Source organism: Lepidochelys kempii, chromosome 3 (genome assembly GCF_965140265.1).
Source record: "Lepidochelys kempii isolate rLepKem1 chromosome 3, rLepKem1.hap2, whole genome shotgun sequence".
NCBI lineage: Eukaryota > Metazoa > Chordata > Testudines > Cheloniidae > Lepidochelys > Lepidochelys kempii.
Genome location: NC_133258.1, coordinates 159,159,461 through 159,179,254, shown reverse-complemented (window position 1 = coordinate 159,179,254; position 19,794 = coordinate 159,159,461). Strand labels below are relative to the sequence as shown.

The following is a 19,794-nucleotide window of genomic DNA, read 5'->3' as shown; positions in this document are numbered from 1 at the left end:
ATACCTCTAGTGGTGTTAGCTACTGCAGGTATAATGGTGGAAGGACACAGACTGAAGAGTGATGTACTGTAGACTCTTCATCAGGCAAGAGAAGGGTTAGCCAAGATTGGTGCCCAGTCCTGCATTTTTTCCCGTTATTCTTCTAAGCACAGTGCTGTCAACAACATTAGCCTCTTCTGGCACAAATACACTTTCCAGCTGCTACGTGTGTGTGTGTTATGGGGAAAGTTATGCCACATTAAGAACAGATGACAAGAAGTCATTCCAATAGCTAAGAATTGCTTTCAGTGCAATGGTATCAAACAGTCCACATTATGCACTTTTATTCTACTTTCCATCTGAAGATCTCAAAGTGCTTTACAAATATTAAATTAAGCCTCACAAGTCCCCTATATGGTAAATATGATTCCCATTTTACAAAACAGGAGGTTAAGCACAGAGAGGTTAAGTGACTTGTCCAAGGATACACAATAAGTTAGTGACAAAGTCTAGTAAAACACTCAGCTCTAACGCCCACCCACTTGCTTTAACTACTAGTCTATACTTCCTCTTACCCCTTTTTTCAGTCACTGGCCCTTCAATGATCCTGAGAACCTGAATGACTACACTTCTGTAATGGGGAAAGAAAAATTTACTCAATGTTCAAACACACCCCCTAAGGTGGTGCTCAGCATTTGTTTAATCATTTTGGATAACATCCAACCCTTTTCCATAAGTATCTCACGCCACGCAAATTACAAAATGCACTTACACAACAGAGAACATAACTACATGACAGAGCTACCTAAAGAGCTAGGACAAGAGTCAACAAGGTTTGTGGATAAATTTAATATACTCAATAGAATGAGACAGGTTACTAATTATTGCAGACCAAAATCCACAATGGTTTCTAAAGAATTTTGGAACAATTCAAACCCTACTTATAGCAATGATTCTTGACGTTCTTGTAAACTAAGGCCTGGGCTACACCACAAAGTTTAGTAGACAGCATGTGACCAAATGGAAGAGGGCACAGGAGATGCACAGAGTTTTACAGAGTCCCCTGGATCAAGCATATGTACAATAGTTTACCAAAGGGTGACATGTAAAGTCTCTACCAAAAGCCAGTAGCCCACTGATCGTCAATCATTTCAAAATGTGTATATGAATAACATGTAAGAAGTTATGTACCTATTCTGGAAACTATGTTCTCAAAGTCTTGAACTTAAGGCAGGTAATCAAGCAGCGATGTATTAAGCAGGTTCCTTTCAAGCAGGAAGTTGCACACACTTATCTCCCTTTCTGGTCACAAAACATAAGACTATCTGCATATGGTGCAAGATGCTAATTAAAAGATTGCAAGGTCAACAAGAGAGGGAGACCATGGGGAAGAACAAAAACAAAACAAAAACAAGGGTGTCCTGTTTATGAAAAAGAACAAAGAACTGTCCTGATGTATCTAAGGGTACCAAGAGATGCCTGAGATCTTTTACCGAAGAGACAAACTGTCAGAATGTTTTGTCTGGAAAATGCTGCAAAGGTTTTGGGTGAGCTAAACTTCAGTAGACAGGAGAGTATCTTGGTAATGATCTAGGCTTTAGAATGAGTGTTATGATTTTATTTTACATGTTACCATTTGTTTCCAATATTCTGACTTGCTACTTCTCAAATCTTTAAGTGTCCAGTGGAATAGGAGAAGGATACTCTAGGGCTATGCTCAGAGATTGGAGCATCCAATTGCTAACATGTAGAGGAACAGTGGAGGCTGGGGGTGGGAGGATGCTTGTGTTGCTCGAGGCCGGTGGAGTCAGGGGGCTGACGCATGACAAGCACAAGGCTTCCTCATGCTAAGGGCAGGTGGTAGCAAAGTGCCTCACAACCCTGGGTACCTCCAAGAAGAGTAACAGTAATGACTGAGAATCACAGTCCTGTGTAGCAGGAGACATTTTACGGCCTTACACACTTGGGTCACAATGTAGATTTTCCAACTCCAAAATGATTGCCCAGTGACTGACAGCAATTTAGTGTTGCAAATTTCCAGAGCGTGATTGCCAATTGCTTCTCCACTTTCAACGCTGCTCATTTTGGTGTCCCTGCACCAGAGGGCTGAGGCAATTTGGCACCCAGCCCCAGAAATGTGGCCTTTTGCATCCGAATGTTCTGCAGCCACTGCTTGCTGTTCCAAACCTGCATTATTATCCAAACCACCAATCAGTGCTCATTTATTGGGTCCAGAAATGGCACTTTGCCACGTGGAGCTGCTTTGTGAACGCCATCAGCAACCTAGCATTTTGTTTAGTGTCCATCAGCATCCAGTTGTGCTCAAACACCTCTGCATCATGCTCACCACAACCCCAACTGCAGCAATACACCCTCAAGCTGCACAAATACTAGAGAATTGTGCATCCTGTATTAGCAACAGACAAGAGAATTGTGCTGAGGTCTGCAGGCTCCATGCTTCTGTCAGAGAGATGGTGGATACCGACAAGTGCCGTGTGGACTATGAGAAAGTTTTTTTTAAAAATGGAGCAAAAATTCGGGGATGTGAAAAGTATGATGGGATGTAGAAAGTGGCATGGTGGGAACTTGACCTTATCTCCCACAAATCCCTGGGCCACTTGCTACTGTGCCACAAAGCATTGCAAAAATGTCCCAAAAGGGATCGCACTGGATGGTAGTGCGGGGCACAGTGAGGAACCTACTCAGGGCGTGCCACACTTTACATTAAACGCAAGCACTCTTAGTATGTGCCGTGCTGACACAAGCAGCCAAGTGTACATGCGCCAGAGCAATACACAAACTTCAGGGGCTGTACCTTTTGTCAACCAAACTTTGTAGCACAGACATGACCGACGTCTTTGATCCCAGATTCTGGGAAGGTAGTGGAGTGAAAACACAGTACAATTATTTGACCCCATCTGAGCTTTAAAGACCTTTACCTGAGATAGCACTCTGCCTCTTTTGCATTCTCTGAATTTCTTGAAATTCTGGGAGCGCTAAGGCTTAATTCTCTTTAGGTTAACTAGACAGTTGGAATTTGGTTCCACATACAAAAGGAAAGAGATACAATTAAGTTTAGGGTATCGAATCTCTGATATTATGGCAGTAATGAGAAAGATTTAAGAGAGTTCATCAAGGTCATTTGGTATGTGCAACAAGAACTTCAGAAACATCCTGTATTTAAGGGGAAGTTGGAAGTCCTGTTTCAGAACCCTTAGCATGTGACGCCATCATCATTACAGATTTCACAGGACTGGTGAAGAATAAATCCTTCTCTCTACATAAAGTAGGAATCAGATAGTTCCTAAGGGCTTTATATTTTAAAAGTTTTTACAAAAGTTCAGTATGTGTCTCCATTACCAACAGCTCTACAGTATTAAAGGAAGTTACAGTCTTACTTTTATGTCTGGGCAATACTGATACTATTAAACTAAGGCCTGCTCTACACACAGATTTTGTACCAGTATAACTATTTCAGTTAGGGGTGTCATTTCCCCCCCAAACAATAGTTATATTGGTACAATCCCTAGTGTGGTTGCATTTATACGAGTATAAAGGTAATCTGTATCTGCATAGCTTATTCCCTTTTGCATATGGGAGGAACTATACCAAGATAAAGAACCTTTATACCAGCAAACTGCATCCACACGAGGGGAGAAGGTGTTGCACTGCTTTAACTATACCAGAATAGTTAAAGCAGAACAAACTGTATGTGCACAAGGCCTAAGTAGCAACCATTTGTCCATAACTATACTGGAGGCGTGATAGTCTGCCATGATACATAAAACTGAAGAGACCAGAAAAAAAATTGTGTGATCTTTCTACCATTAGGATAGTAAGCTAGAATTTTTGGATTCTTGAACAACTTCAAATTGTGTATTCACAGTTGTCTGTTTTTCTCTGAGCAATTCCAACAGAGCTTCTCTCAATTCCACAAGAGTCAGAATAATCTATTAAACATTTTGAACTGCATCAGTTTAAGGATCACATCCTAAGTAACTATGATAGCTCATTTTCTTTGTTTGGTTCATTTCTCACATGAATTCCAGATCTTTTCACCAAATACACTTTAAATAAATGGGTTTTATGCCATGTAATACATTCATCCATGAAGCCTGATGAGCTAGAGGTCTCAATTTTCCTAAAAACTCATTATTAAATACTTGCTTTGGGCACAAAAAGCTCATTTCAAGGTTCTGTACATACAATAATAGATTTGTAAATTCTGCCAAGATGTCTTCATCTATTAATCCTATTTTTTTCCCAGCTGTAACACATCCAAGAAGTCTAACATCTTCATGCATGTGTTTCTTTCTGCATCCAAAATATTAGCTGGTCATTATCTTTAAGTGATCATACATAAACTGAGTATTTTACACTGTGAAATTACATCCTGCAGCATTCTTTATTCAGTGCTCTATGTATGCATTGTAAGGGAATTAAAGGCCTGATCCAGTGCTCAAGATCTCCCATTGTCGTCAATGGGCACAATGAGGTAACAGCCTCTATGTAATTTAAACAGTCTCCTAGAGAGATGGTGCTAGGGAAAAAAAGTTACTATGTGCCCCCAAGTCATAAGTTCCCTTTTGTAACTGCAAATAATGTACCAGTCATAGAGTGCACTTTTCTAATAGCCTTTGCTTGGAGTTCATTAGCTATACTCAGGAAGTACTGATTGTTTCCAGGAGCAGATTCCAAGTACGGAACCTGCCTTGGTGCCCAGTGGATGCACTGCATGCAGGTAACAGCTGATAAATCACTTCAGTTAGACAAAGGAGTAGTGAAGGCAGCCAAGCCTATGGGGAACATGAATATGACCTGAAAGAAGCCATTAAAGCAGAACTGTAGAAGTATTTGTACTCTTCAGCAGGAAGAAATGCAAACCTGTGCTCTTCAGAACAGCAGCATGTACACTGCCAAAATACCTTCACCCCACAATTCACATTCGGAGGGAGACTGTTCATAGTGAGTGAGAAAGCCCTTTTGGATCCAGATTGCATATTTCATTTCAAACAACAGATTTCCAATATTATTTATCTAGTGCTAAAGGTATGTGGTACTGAACTGAACCTATACCAAGTAAGAGGTTCTCTGTTTGGCGGGATTAACATTGTAGGGGCACAGGCAGATGATATGCCTGTTCTTTAAGTCTGGACATTTGACAATTTACCAGACAAAAAACCGAAAATTTAAAGTGTGCTTTGACAGTTACAGGAAGTTCGATTGATAGATATAAGGTGTGATGGTGTGGTGGAATGCCCCCATTGTCTAATAAGAAGTACTTGCTCAAAAGTTTTCAACAGCATAATAAAACATAGTGCCAAGTGGGGATTACAACTGTAACTGGAGCAGACATGTAGTTTCAAGAGATAGCTGCCCCGACCCCTTTTTGTATGGCTGTGAGACCCCTCTGGAATTACCCCTCCTTCAAGCACTCTCAGACCCAGAATCATGCATGGGAGAGCCTCCCTTTGGGGATACACCATGGCCTGTGCTGCCCCATCCCTCCACCCAGCCATGAGTTCAGAGAAGAGATACCAGAAACTCAGCTGGAAGGAGCAGAGACAAGCAGTTGCAGAAGGGATCGTAGGGCACCGATGAGACCAGACTGCTTTTTTCAGGTTTTATTCTGGACATTCTTTCGCCTACCTTGACTGGATTTCACTCCATTTCCCACCCTCCCTGTCTCTTTACTTCAGCTTTACTCATTATGCCTTGCCTGGTCGCCTTCTCCCCAGGTACCTTATCCCCATCTCTTCAATGTTCCCTCTCCCTTCCTTTGTCTCTATTTATCTAATTCCTTCGTAACAAAACCCCACTCAAATTAAAAACCACAAACACCGAAAGAACTGCAGAACACACACAGCATTTGCAGACCTTCATATTGTTCATTCTAAGTTCTCTCTCTTTGTACCCACTCTTTGCCTTGTCCATTGAGACTGAAAATTCTTCAGGACAAGGAATGCCTCTTACTCTGATTGTATAATCCCTAGCAGAATGAGACCCTGGCCTCAGTTTGGTCGATAAGCGATTCTATTATACAAATAATGTAATGAGTGAGTTTTAAGAAGTGTCATGTTGAAACAAAAAAAAAAGAGACAGTTTTGTGTGTATTAAGTGGAGAAGCTGTTGCTAGCATATATGAAAATCACCCAGGGTACATCTACACAGCAAGAAGAAACCCATGGCAGCAAGTCTCAGAGCTCGGGTCTACAGATTCGAGCTTGCACTGTGGTACTAAAAATAGCTGTGTCAATGTTTGGGCTTGAGCTGAGCCTAGGGCACTAGGCTTCAGAGCCTGAGGGTTCAACCCAAACGTCTACACAGCTATTTTTAAACTCTGCAGCGCGAGCCCAAATCTGTAGACCTGAGCTCTGAGACTTGCTACCATAGGTTTCTGCTTGCCATGTAGACATACCCCAAGATTTCAGGAGTCAACAAACAATGGGGACAGAGTGGTCAGAAACAGAAACATGTCCAGGATGAGAGGAAGGCAACTGAAAAAATAGAGCATGCTAGGGTTCTTGAGAATAATTTTTTTTTTCGGGCGGAGGGGAGGGGTGAAGAGGGGAGAGAAGGAAGGTACTGGAGTGGAGCGAGGAGATGATATATGGAAAATCTGGTATAATATATACAAAGCCATAAACCTAAACTACACAGATGAGCTGTAAACAATATAAGCAGAAAGGAGCATGCACTGTGTGCACTATTTCTAATCTTATTTTCTAAATTCCAAGGACCTAATTCAAAGCCCACTGAAGTCAATGGCAATTTTTCCATTGACCTCAATAAGCTCTGATTCAGGAACCAACTGAGACAGCTTTATATCTGAACAAGTTAACTTCATTTCACATCCTGTTATTTGTGACAACTTGGAATAGACCTCTATCTGCATGAAACTTGATCTATGCCAGGGTCTTACTCTGAACAACCACTGTGCTTTTATGTACACAAAAAGGTTAGTTGAAAGTCACCTGACCTCCTCTGAATATTAAAGAATGCAAACAAAAAATACAAGCAAGACAACACACCTGCTTTAAGTGTCACAGTCAATTAAGCCTTAAAAAAGATTATATAAATTAAGGTTTTAAAACAACCTTCATGTAGAAATGTTTTCTTGACTTCTCTATGAAATAGTGTTTGAGTTCACATCTCCTGCAGTGTTTGCAACCCAAACCTTGCATCATTTTGTTAGTAAATGAGAACCAGAAAATGACTCTTCATCGTTCAAGCAGAGAGAAACATAAGTAGTAAACATAAATGGTGAAGAGTTAAATAGTGAAAGTAGTTTCAGTTGCAGTAAGTTAAGGTGGTTTTAGAAACACAAATAAAAAGTACTTGTTTTTAAAATATATTCTTTTAAACCCGAGAGTCCCTTTGTGGCAAAAAAAGCAAGCATGTTTGTTTGTTTTTTGTTTCTCACCTGGCCTGTTGGTAGCAGCCATAATGAAAACCTGCTGACGATTTTCCAGACCATCCATCTCTGTTAGCAACTGGTTTACCACACGGACACTGGCACCTGCCTGAAAACAATAATGTGGTTCCAGCAAAATTGAGAAAGCAAGCAAGTGAATCATTTAAATACAGAAAAAAGTACTTATTAGTCTTCCAAAATACCACTCCAAGATTATGCTTCTCTCGCAGCACTTTGATCAAGATTCATTCCTGACCACTTCCCTCATCTCCTTTGCTCACCACCAACCCAATTTCATGTGTCACGCCACCTTTGCACCTGGCACACATCTCCTATGTAAGAGGTGACAAGCCGCCTCCTCCTCATTAAATAAAAAAAAATTAGGACTATGCTATCCTGTGAAGCACTCGCCGCTTGAACCACCGGCCATTCTGTTTGTCTTGCTTAAGTATAGACAATAAAAACCACATATACATAGGCTTTGAGAGCCCTGCCCAATTAAACTTCTAAACCAAATACATTTTGACCAGCTCAACTCAACTCATAATTAAATGCAGTAGAACCTCAGAGTTAGGAACACCCGAGTTACAAACTGACTAGTCAACCACACATCTCATTTGGAATGACACATACACAATCGGACAGCAGCAGTGACACCCTCCCAAAAAAGGCAGCAAACATAGTACAGTACTGTGTTAAACAAACTACTAAAAAAATAAGAAACCAGCATTTTTCTTCTGTATAGTAAAGTTTCAAAGCTGTATTAAGTCAATGTTCAGTAGCACACTTTTGAGAGAATCACCATAACGTTTTGTTCAGTTATCAACAACCTCCATTCCCGAGGTGTTCATAACTCTGAGGTCCTACTGTACTAACATCCCCATTATAGCTACTACTGTTCTAAACTCTATTGTATACTACTCAACACATGCTTTAAAATTACAAGATCTTGGACAGGGATTCTATTAGCAGAAGTAGACTTATAAGCCTCTCTTAAAAAAGTGGAATCCTATTGAACTTTGCTTTTCATGAAAGTTAGGCTAAGAGCAATGGCTAGAAATATGCCTCTATTAGCACACAAATGTAAGTAGACATGACAAGGAAGAATAGGTGGAGAGGTATGGGGGGTAGGGGACAAGGGCTCAATTACAAGAGGAGGTTGTTTGGTGATTCTGCAGATGTCTAGTTGGTTGTTTTAAGATTTATAATTTTATTCAGAAATTAAATATACAAAACCATCAACCTGTCCAGATTTGACAGATAATCCAATCAATGGTAGAAACACACACATTATTATAAAGAGCAAATGGAAACACCTAAGATGATAAGAATCCCAACTATGCACCACAAGAATTATAGCTCTGATACTGGAGCATAGTAGGCAAAACAGCACCAGTTTCCTTGAGCTCGATAACCGTAGGACAGGGAGTTCTTAAAATTATGTTGAGGAACTATACATAACTAGGGTCTGATTCACTACTGCATTACTCCAGTTTTATGCTGATGTAATTTCACTGAAGCTACACCAATGTAAAAACTGGAGTAACAAAATGAACCAGGCCCATAGCGTTTATATTGATTTGGGCCCCAAATCCAAGTCCTATAGAGTTCACAGCGCAGGCCTGGCAGGGACTCATCAGCCTAGCTGTGCTTTGCAACAATATAAATCTCTGCACTTTCTGAAGATGGGGTAGGAACAGGGTACTTAGAGGCAAGCTGCTCAAACTCCCTCCTTCCTACCCATAGGAAGGAGTTGCACTCTGCCCAACCCACCGATGACAATGCACAGACACAGTGACTCCATGGCTACACAGAGGGCATGAAAGCTCCAGGTAGCTGTAGAAAACTTCAAATGGGCTCCATCTTTGAACATCTATATAGCAACATGTCTGTACTCATCCAAACAAAGTTGTGCTCTACACTTAAAATTAGCCTAATTTCAGCCATTGGTGTAGCTGCTGTAGCCCAAATCCCTAGCTTATATGAGGAAAGCTGCGATTTGCACTGGTGGAACTCTGATTTCAAGCAGGCATCAACTCCACCAATGCAAATTGCTGCTTTCCTTGTATGCATGGGAATTTGTGCTGGTGCAGCTACACTGATGACTTAAATAGGAGCTAATTCCACATGTGGACAATGCTCAAGTTTCTCTTCCACAAGGCAATCAAGACAGATGGGTTCCTCTGGTGAAGCAGCTATGAAGGCCATATATACCACTCTGCTCCTGCCATAAAACAGTTCCTTTATTGGTTGGGCCAGCACAGACTCAGCATACATGACAAAAAGGAGCTTCTGTTCCCATCATTACTGCAAACAGGGTTCAGGATTTGGCCCGATTTTGCAGTTACGACACTAAACTGCAAACTATTTTCCATTATGGCTTTCCAGTGACAAGAGATATTGCGACTCCCAAACTAACATATCTCAATTGGAGGAATTTTCCATAATCCAAGAGCGATTTGCATATACCTATGAGCACAGAGATCAGCAGGAGTAGGTATCATACCCAATTCCATATTTGGTGCTTGCATTTTTATCTTTGGCTTAAATCTATGGGGCAACCCTGAAATTGAATTATTGTTTCTGGGAGACAGCAGACTGAATGGTCTCTGAGGAAGGGACCAATGAGACAGTATTTGACAGTTTACACAATACACTCCCTACTCTGAAATCCAAAACCGAGTGAAGTTACTTGTGGAGGTGTTTTCAGACTCACCTCACGGTCTGATCTCCGAGGGCACAAAGCGTCAACTTCATCAAAGAATATAACGCAAGGGGCTGAATTTCTGGCCCGCTGGAATACCTGACGTACAGCACGCTCACTTTCACCAACATACTGAAATAAGCAAGACAAAGCTCAATGAAACTACGTGAGACATCTACATGTTGCCTGACAACCCCAATTTAACCCATAATTTGAGGGTTGCCAGTTCACTCCATTTAAGTCTGCCACATCATTTTTTTTAATTGGGGACAAATTTACATCTGAACTGTTTATCTTTGTGATGTCTCTCAGTTACACATGCTCACATTTGATAAAATGTTACATGCAACACAGCTTCAGTGCCAAACAGGCAAGAATCCCCCCCTTTTTTAAAAAAAAATTATATCTGTGGTGTTTTGACTAAGAATTAATAGTTAAATTCTTCACTAGAACCTTCATGGATCTTCAGCCGGTCACATCATTTTAGTTATCAGAGTCATCCACAGATTTGCATCATCTGAAGTTCATATTGTAATAATATGAATATAGAAAGGAACAATTGAAATAGAAGTGAGAGGTTCACTCAAAAGCAGTCAGTCATTACTTGTAAAAAAATTTGTTCAAATTCTGAATAGGAATGTTTCATTTTTCCAAACATGTTCATTTACCATTGTTACACTTGGCACTCATTTATCTTCAAAACTCTCAGAGTTCAGGAGTCAAACAGTTTCTCTTTGCACTTAAGGAGACAGGGATCCCCACTATGGCGGATTTCTCTTTCCCTGCCTAAGGGGATCTCTTTCAGCAGACTTTAGGAAACCCAGGACAATCAATCAAATCCATTGTTTCTAGTTTTACTTCACCCACTACCGATAAGCAGTTAAGTGTTACACTCCTCCAACTCTGCTTTGAAAAACTAAGGCGGAAGCCATTGTGCTCAACACACTTCTCACTTTGAATCAACTGTAGCACATATTAAAATTTAATTACTGTAAGTGTTTCTAAGCCCAGTGCTCAGAAATATGAGAGACTGAAGCTTCAAACTAGTGTTAATCGTTGATCATAAAAAGCAGTGACATTTAAGCAACATATCTTGAACATTGACATCTTTTCTGATGTTTAAACCTCTATTAAAAGTAGATTGGGAATGAGTTTTGATAACATTTTCAAGCTTGATTGCCTCAAGTTAGTTTAGTAGTTAGTTTGCTTAGGTAGGTGGCCTGATTTGTAGATATGCTGAGGACCTACAGCTCCCATTAAGAATGAAAATTTGTCCTTAGTCTTTCTTACATACTGGCAAAGATGGAAGTAACTGGCTACTTCACCAGGCCCCCCACGGCCTCATTTTCTTTACCATGAGAGGTTGTTTGAACTGGGACAGATCTAAGCCACCTAAAATTCTTCTTTCCTCTTTCTAGAGCAGTGGTCACCAACCAGTAGATTGCGATCGACTGATCGATCCTGGAGCCTCTGACAAGTCGATTGTGATCTCCAGCCACTAAAAGTCCAGCGGCGCAGTGGGGTTAGGGCAGGGCTCCTGGGGTGGAGGGGCAGGGGTCTCCACATGCTGCTCCTGCCTGCAAGCACCACCCCTGCAGCTCCCATTGGCTGGGAACAGGGAACTATGGCCAATGGGAACTGCGGGGATGATGCCCGTAGGGAGGGGCAGTGCTTGGAGCCATATGCCTCCCTTTTCCCCCCCGCGCCCAGGGGAGGGCTGGCTGCTTCCAGGAGCAGCGTGGGGCCGGGGCAGGCAGACAGCATGTCTTAGTCTCGCTGCATCACTAACAGGGAGCCACCCGAGGTAAGTGCCGCCCGGAAGGAGCCCGCACTTCTCCCACATCCCAACCCCCAGGCCTGAGCCAGCACCCCGAGCCCTTGCCCCATCCCTGAGCCCCCTCCCAGAGCCAGCACTCTATACCCCCTCCTGTACCCAAACACTCTGCCCCAGTCCGGAGCCCACTCCTGCACTCAAATTTCCTCCCAGAGCTTGCAACTCGCACCCTCTCCTGCACCCCAACCCCCTGCCCCAGGCTCATCTCGGAGCCCCTTCCCACACTCCGAACCCCTTCACCCCAGCCCGGAGCCCACACCCCCTCCCAGTGAAAGTGAGTGAGGGTGGGGGAGAGCGAGTGACAGAGGGAGAGGAGATGGAGTGAGCAGGGCGGGGTAGGTCCTGGATTGCACTTAAATTCAAAAAGCGATCTTGTGCGTAAAACAGTTGGAGACCACTGCTCTAGAGAGCAACCTGCCTGCCATAAGGGCTAGAAGAACGAGGAAGAGGTTATACAATGCAATTTTTGTTGTGCAAACTATCATCTATGTAACGGTTAGGATTCTCACTTGTCCCAGGCTTTAGCCAATAATTCAATGAACAGCAGAGGCCAAGGTGCCATAAGCAAAAAACTTACCATATTTAACAGTTCAGGACCTTTCACAGAGATGAAGTTCAGTCCAGACTCATTTGCTACAGCCTAACAAAAAGATCAAGACAGATATAATTCAGCTCCCACTCTTTATCCTCAGACTTTCTGAAGTCTCTGGGGAATCATCATAGTAAAAATAAAAATGCGATTCATTTTCTCTCCTTGACTGGTTTGGCAAGATTCCAGATGCTGACACTGAGCTGGGATATTATTTTTTATCCTGTCCACTGAACTACGAAGACCATCAAGGAAAAGGAGATCACCTGTCAAGACTTTGTCAAAATATACAAAGCTCATTAGGAGATATACTATCCCTTTACCCACTCCCTAAAAACAAACACAAAGTTTTGGGTTCATCCAAAACAAAAGGGTTTTTATTTTTTTTTTTTGGGAGAAATGAAAAAAAAAATAATCATTTTTGGGTCAAATAAAACATTTTGTTTCTGAGGTTTTTAGCCTTTTTTAAACATAAAACTAAAGTAAAATTCAAAAAGAAAGTTATTTCAACCTTTTCAGATCTTTTGGTGGGGCTGAAACACTTTAGGAAATTCATTACAAGTTCACAAAATATTTCAGCCAACTCCAATGTAGGGTTTTTTTGGCAAAAAACCTTTGTCAGAAAAATTGTGCCCAGCTCTATTTTTAAGACATTGCCTGCACAGTTCTCATTGACTGATGAGAGCTACACAAAAATTTCAGCCCATAAACAGCGCTCGATGTTCAAAGACAACAACTGGTCAGAAAATTTTGGGTGCTGGAGAGGGAGGAAGGCCATAAGAAATGTAATGCTCCAACAGGAACGCAAGAGCATTTGCAATAGAAGGAATAAGGTAAAGAAAAAAAAAAGCACAGCCAACCAGGTCTGATCACACCCCCCACAGTGGAAAATTCCACAGTGATGAGCACCTTATAAATGAACCATTTTCTTTCCTCTATTTACTATTTTATTTTTATAATTTAATTCTTTGCCTTGTTTTTGCCCCATTCAAGTTAAACCATGATTATTTTACTAAGAAACTGAATAACTTCCAAAGAAAATCTTGTACTCCAACTCCTGATGGGGTAAGTGCAGGAGCTCAACTCCTATTATATGGCCGTCAAATATAAAGGGAAGGGTAAACACTTCTAAAATCCCTCCAGGCCAGAGGAAAAACTCTTTCACCTGTAAAGGGTTAAGAAGCTAGGATAATCTCGCTGGCACCTGACCAAAATGACCAATGAGGAGACAAGATACTTTCAAAGCTGGAGGGGAGGTGGGGGGGGGGGGGGAGAGAGAGGAGAGAAACAAAGGTTCTCTCTGTCTGTGTGATGCTTTTGCCAGGGACAGAACAGGAATGGAGTCTTAGAACTTAGTAAGTAATCTAGCTATATATACGTTAGATTCTGTTTTGTTTAAATGGCTGATAAAATAAGTTGTGCTGAATGGAATGTATATTCCTGTTTTTATGTCTTTTTGTAACTTTAGGTTTTGCCTAGAGGGATTCTCTATGTTTTGAATCTGATTACCCTGTAAGGTATTTACCATCCTGATTTTACAGAGGTGATTCTTTTACTTTTTCTTCAATTAAAATTCTTCTTTTAAGAACCTGATTGCTTTTTCATTGTTCTTAAGATCCAAGGGTTTGGGTCTGTGTTCATCTATGCAAATTGGTGAGGATTTTTATCAAGCCTTCCCCAGGAAAGGGGGTGTAGGATTTGGGGAGGATTTTGGGGGGGGAAAAGACGTTTCCAAGCGGGCTCTTTCCCGGTTATATGTTTGTTGGACTTTATTGCTGCCACCACCAAGCGTCTATGGGCAAAAGGTAAAACAGTTTGTACCTTGGGGAAGTTTTAACCTAAGCTGGTAAAAAATAAGCTTAGGGGATTTTCATGCAGGTCCCCACATCTGTACCCTAGAGTTCAGAGTGGGGAAGGAACCTTGACAATGGCCTGGACCCAGTTATTTTCTGTTAGAAGCCAACTGGTCATTCTTACAAAAAGATCTACTTCTTTTCTAGGACTCTCTGGTCTAATTTTGGTTCTCTCCCACCTTCCAGTAGTCATATGCAGGGTGTGAATTACTAAACTCCTACCTTTGCCAGAAGTGTTTTGCCACACCCAGGAGGCCCTGCAAGTAGAACACCAGCTGGAGTTGTCAGGCCAAGAGCTTTGAATTGCTCTGGATTCCGCACAGGTGCCTATAAAAAAAAACCCAAACAGTTATCAGTGACAGAAATTACTCAATTTTCATCTAACTGCAAACTAAAGCCAAAGCAAAAGGTGCATAACTCTGCACCGAAACTGAACAAGCAAAAATATGGGCATATTTGGAGCTGAAAAATAGGTGAGTAGGTACTGGCTTGTGGAAGCAAATGACTATGTTGTGCATAATTTAGGTGCAGACATTGACTCTAAACAGTTTTATTAAAAACCTATTACTTAAGCCCACCATGAATGCCCAGTTTATGTAAAGGCCTGTTGAGGAAGAGGAAATTGCAGTGAGAAATGCATGCACAATTATTTTACAAGTTAGAAAATAAAGTTTAGCAAATTGTCAGAAAAGTCTTAGACCTAAATTCACTCTAACAGTTCAAAACCATAAAATAAATGTCCCCATAAATGTTTCATCATTAACCAAGACCAATTAGATCAACCAGAGAAAGTTAGTTGTATATTAGTTAGTTCATTCATAAAATTGTGAATATTTTACCAGCAGTAAACATCAGATACAACAAAGCAGAGTTTTCAGAACACTAGAAACAAGGCCTTACAAAATTGGCTATCAGGATCTTAATAAAGACATACAGAACCATGGACAAAATTATGCACTAATACATTCTAGGTACATGTAGAGGGCCCCATGTACCGTGGCTATGGAATTGGCAGTAGAATCTATCCCTTGCCACAGAACTATGCTCTAGAATGTAGGCTTTCCTTTAAAAGTAAAATATTTTCCTAGCCCATATTGTGAAGATAAAATTTGAAAATGTAAAGTGTGTGTGTAAATCAATGCAATTATCCTCTTGAGTTTACAGATATTTTAAAATGATAGCTCAGAGAAGTGCAATCTCTTTTATTCACCTCAATCAGGTATTGCCACCTTTTTGTTTCATAGTTCATCATCATCATCATCATCAACTATTTCACTGGGGGGACATGGATCAGCGTTCACGTCGCAATCCCTGTCAGAAACCAGCAGACCAAATTCGGTCATGAATCCTGGTCACGTGCCTCCTGAGGCAAGTTGCACATATGCTAAGACGACTATTTCATGGCTGGTACTTTCATAGCAGAAGCATCCAGCTGATATGCTTATCCCAAAACACCAAACGGCCTCTCATTCCTCTAGGTACCAAATCCCCAGTTACCCCAACACAGCTGCCAAAACTTCCATGATACTTCACATGCAGTTATCCATCACTTCAAAAATTCACAACACACCAAAAACTCAACAAGTGTGGGGACAGTGTAAAATAAATTAAATCTCAGAATTTGAGATTTGTTTGATTGTTTGATTGTTATTATGATTCATTTTTATATTAGTTAGACATCTCTCTGAATGCTATAATTTTAAATGAAAGTGCAGCACAAATTTCCAGTTTGCTACACCAGCATGCTGCAGAATCCTGGGACCTTGTCAAAAAATTTAGGACCAGTTTGCTGTGGTACACATAAGACCCTGTGTATACGCCCAAAGAAAACATTATGTAAGTTTGACTCCGGCTAGATATCTTAACCTGGCACTCCCTAACAGGACTTTAAACAGCATTCATGCCTACCAGTATTGCCATAGTGAGCTCCTCCCGAATGTCCTCCAGGGCTCCAACATCCGCCCATGTCACATCAGGGACGGTGACAAAGCCTTCTCTCTTGGCAGAGGGCTGCACCGAAGACAGCGCAACAATGAAATCATTCATTTCAATGCAGAGCTTCTGCAGCTGCTCCTCAAGCAGGGGATTTTGCTCCTTTAGCAACTCTAGCAGCCTCTGCAATTCATCCTGAGGGAGAGGGCGGTGGGAAGAAGAAACAAAGGACAAGATTTTAAGAACAAATACCATTTTTCTCAGGGTCTTCCCTACAGCCAAAGCCTGTCAAGAGTCCAATGTGGTAACATTCACGACACAGTGCGTGTGAATTTAACACTGGAGAAAGGTAACAGGCGGACTACCCTGGAGTTTAAATCATTTTATATGTATGTTTGTGTGTATATATATATATATATACACACACACACACACATATACACACACACACACACATATATATACACACACACACACACACATATATATACACACACACATATACACACACACACACACCTCTACCCCAATATAACACAACCCGATATAAACACGAATTCGGATATAATGCAGTAAAGCAGCGCTCTGGGGGGTGGGGCTGCTTGCTCTGGGGATCCGCGAGTCAGCGTGTCTGGCTCCGACACGCTGCTCTGAGTGGCGTGTTAAAGGTGCTGGGATGGGGGCTGAGGGGTTGGATAAGGGGCAGAGGGTCTCGGGGGGTGGTCAGGGCAGAGGGGGGTTGGGCGTCTCTGGAGGGGGCGGTCAGGGGACAAGGAGCAGGGGGTGCTTAGATGGGGTGGGGTCTTAGGAGGGGTGGTTGGGGTGGGAGGTCTCTGGAGGGAGTACTCAGCGGACAAGGAGGGGACAAGGAGCAGGGGGAATACTGCATATACCATGTTAGTTCTAACAAAAATGATTTGCTGACTATTAATAATGGAAATGCTCAAGGCCAAAGCAAGTTCGATATGATGCGGTTTCACCTATAATGCGGTAAGATTTTTTGGCTCCCGAGGACCGCGTTATATCAGGGTAGAGGTGTGTGTGTGTATATATACACACACACACAAGTCTAACATGGGCAGTGGTAACACAAACTTTCTCCCACACTGCTCTGGAGAGAGTTCTCTCCACGCTGCACATGCAGTTCTTGACCTCTTCTGTTGGGACTGCCAACAAATCTGTCAAAATTCATTAATTCTATTTAAAAAGGTCATTGCTCATAACAGGTTTCAGAGTAACAGCCGTGTTAGTCTGTATTCGCAAAAAGAAAAGGAGTGTAGCTCACGAAAGCTCATGCTCAAATAAATTGGTTAGTCTCTAAGGTGCCACAATTGCTCATAACAGAGAACAAATTACTGGTTCTGCGTAGCAGCACTGGGAATTTCAGCCATGCATTTACATTCAGTTGTATGTAGCCCTTAAAAGTCGATGCTCATTTATAACAAGCTTTCAGTACATTTCTCTGCATCACTGCATCTATTTTTAGGTTCTGTGGTTAATGCTGTGCAATTGCTATATGCAATTTCCAGTCACCCTCTCTTGTTCCCCGAAGCTGACCAGATCGGTGTTTGATCTTCAGGCTCTGGGTACGGTGGCAGTGAACGACAGAGAGCACCTTGCATTGCTTAACACTGCCCCATCTGGCAAACTGTGGTCCAGACAGACTCTGAAGGGAGAGGGTGAATACTATGCAGGTCTTCGGCGGGAACAATCTCCCTAGCATTTGGAGTTTAAAGCATTGATAATTGAAATCAGCTCCTTACTGAGAGGCTTTTATCAGAGAATTCCTTGACCAAATAACTCCACCTTGCACCATTAACTCTCCCTCTGGTCCTAACATGGTATGGTAATATTAAGGTGGGATGGTAGCTCCAGGATTTCCATTTCAGTAGAGGTTCAAAAGGTCTACAAAATTCTGTCTTTTGGTTGCTTGATTTTCCCACAGCAGTTCATGGAGGGGAAATGTCGGGTGAGGTTTGCTTGACTGTTTCAAAAATGGCCATGTGACTAACATTTTTCTAGTGTCCAACATTTCCTTCAGACCCTTTCCCACCTGCCGCCCCCCCAAAAAAATCCCAACTACATCACTTTGAGGGGTGAAACTCAACAAGTGTGAATGCTTGGTTTTTGTAGATTGGATGAATTGCTGTAGAAAAAGATTTTTGTGTGTTTATTTTTATAATAAGCATATGTTACTGTTGACTGTCTAATGTAGTCCTAGGATACTGTCATCAGAATTGATCTTACCAGTCCTTAGTATACAGATCCCTGAGTGTTTCCCCAATAATCAGAAACCTCTTTGATCATGCTGACATGAGAGTTGCAGCTATTTGCCTTAACAACAAACAACAACAACAAAATCACTCACTCCTAGTGTTCTGGAAACAGGTGAGGAGCATGAGTCATGATTACATTACCCTAATGCAGCTGCTTATTAGAGTCTTTCATCTTCCCTCTACTTAAATTAAAACTACTTTCCTGGACAATATTTATATAAGCAGAATCCGAGTATGCATGTAGAGTTTAGAGTACCCTGAAATATCAGCTCTTAAACCAGAAGCAGTTCTTGCAGAATGCAGGCAGAGAACAACTAATGTGCACAACACATTTTCAGGAAGCTTCCAAGGGCAGTACTTAAATTTACAGCAGATGGGTGCTGCTCACATTCAATGGCCACACTGTTTCATCTTGAGACATCCAAATATTCTGCTATCACGCTGCCTGCAAACACTCTGGCTTGAAACAGAGCCCCAGTCCTGCTACACATGCACAAATGACTTTTTCTGCATTAAGCCGTATTGTAGATCCAACTTTTACCCTTTTTAAAATGTTGCTTCCCCAAAATAGGCAATGGTGCCATACAGTAGAGGAGATTGAACACCAATGAGTGATATCAGCTTAGGAGAACCAGACCCATAGTTTTAGCACCAAGGTGCAGCAAAAAGTTATAAAACGTTTTGGTGTCATAATACCCATACAGTTTGTACTGTCATTTAGGAAAAGTACATTATAAACCAGATGGATGAAGAATGCTACATAACCATAAAAAATAATTTAGAACTGAATATTGCTGTGATCAGAAATGTTTAGTGAGACTGAGTGGGAAGCTCACAAACAAACTGGTTAGTCTTTAAGGCATTGTGAAATGAGTGTAACAATGGATTAATACCTTAGCAGGAAGCTCTGGATGTTTAGTATCCTTTTCCACTAGTGCTTCTGTTCCAGTCTCCAAGCTTTGCTCAGTCATTGCTTCTCCAGCCCGTACACCTTTCCATTTCTGCTCCTCCAACTTTATCAGGACCCTGTTTACTGTACACATAGCTGCTTCACGACAAAGTGCCATCAAATCAGCACCTACATAGCCTGGAGTCATATGGGCTAAATAATGAAAATCAAAAGATTCAGGGAGCCTAAGTTTTCGACACAAAGTCTGTAGAATTCTGTGTAAGAGAAAAAAAATAGAAGTTGCAACTATTTTCCCTCCGATAT

At 41.6% G+C, this 19,794-nt stretch overlaps 1 protein-coding gene across 3 annotated transcripts in view; it reads right to left on the bottom strand.

Moving 5' to 3' along the window:
• The window catches only part of NVL (nuclear VCP like), a 72,878-nt gene that overhangs the window by 31,111 nt on the left and 21,973 nt on the right, over positions 1 to 19,794 (bottom strand). For all 3 annotated transcript variants that reach the window (XM_073338760.1, XM_073338759.1, XM_073338761.1), the window contains 6 exons: positions 19,475 to 19,745; positions 16,282 to 16,500; positions 14,596 to 14,700; positions 12,509 to 12,571; positions 10,110 to 10,229; positions 7,403 to 7,502 (listed from right to left, as the gene is read on the bottom strand). In XM_073338760.1, the coding sequence (XP_073194861.1) occupies positions 7,403 to 7,502; positions 10,110 to 10,229; positions 12,509 to 12,571; positions 14,596 to 14,700; positions 16,282 to 16,500; positions 19,475 to 19,745 (878 nt within the window). The remainder of the gene's footprint in view (positions 1 to 7,402; positions 7,503 to 10,109; positions 10,230 to 12,508; positions 12,572 to 14,595; positions 14,701 to 16,281; positions 16,501 to 19,474; positions 19,746 to 19,794) is intronic.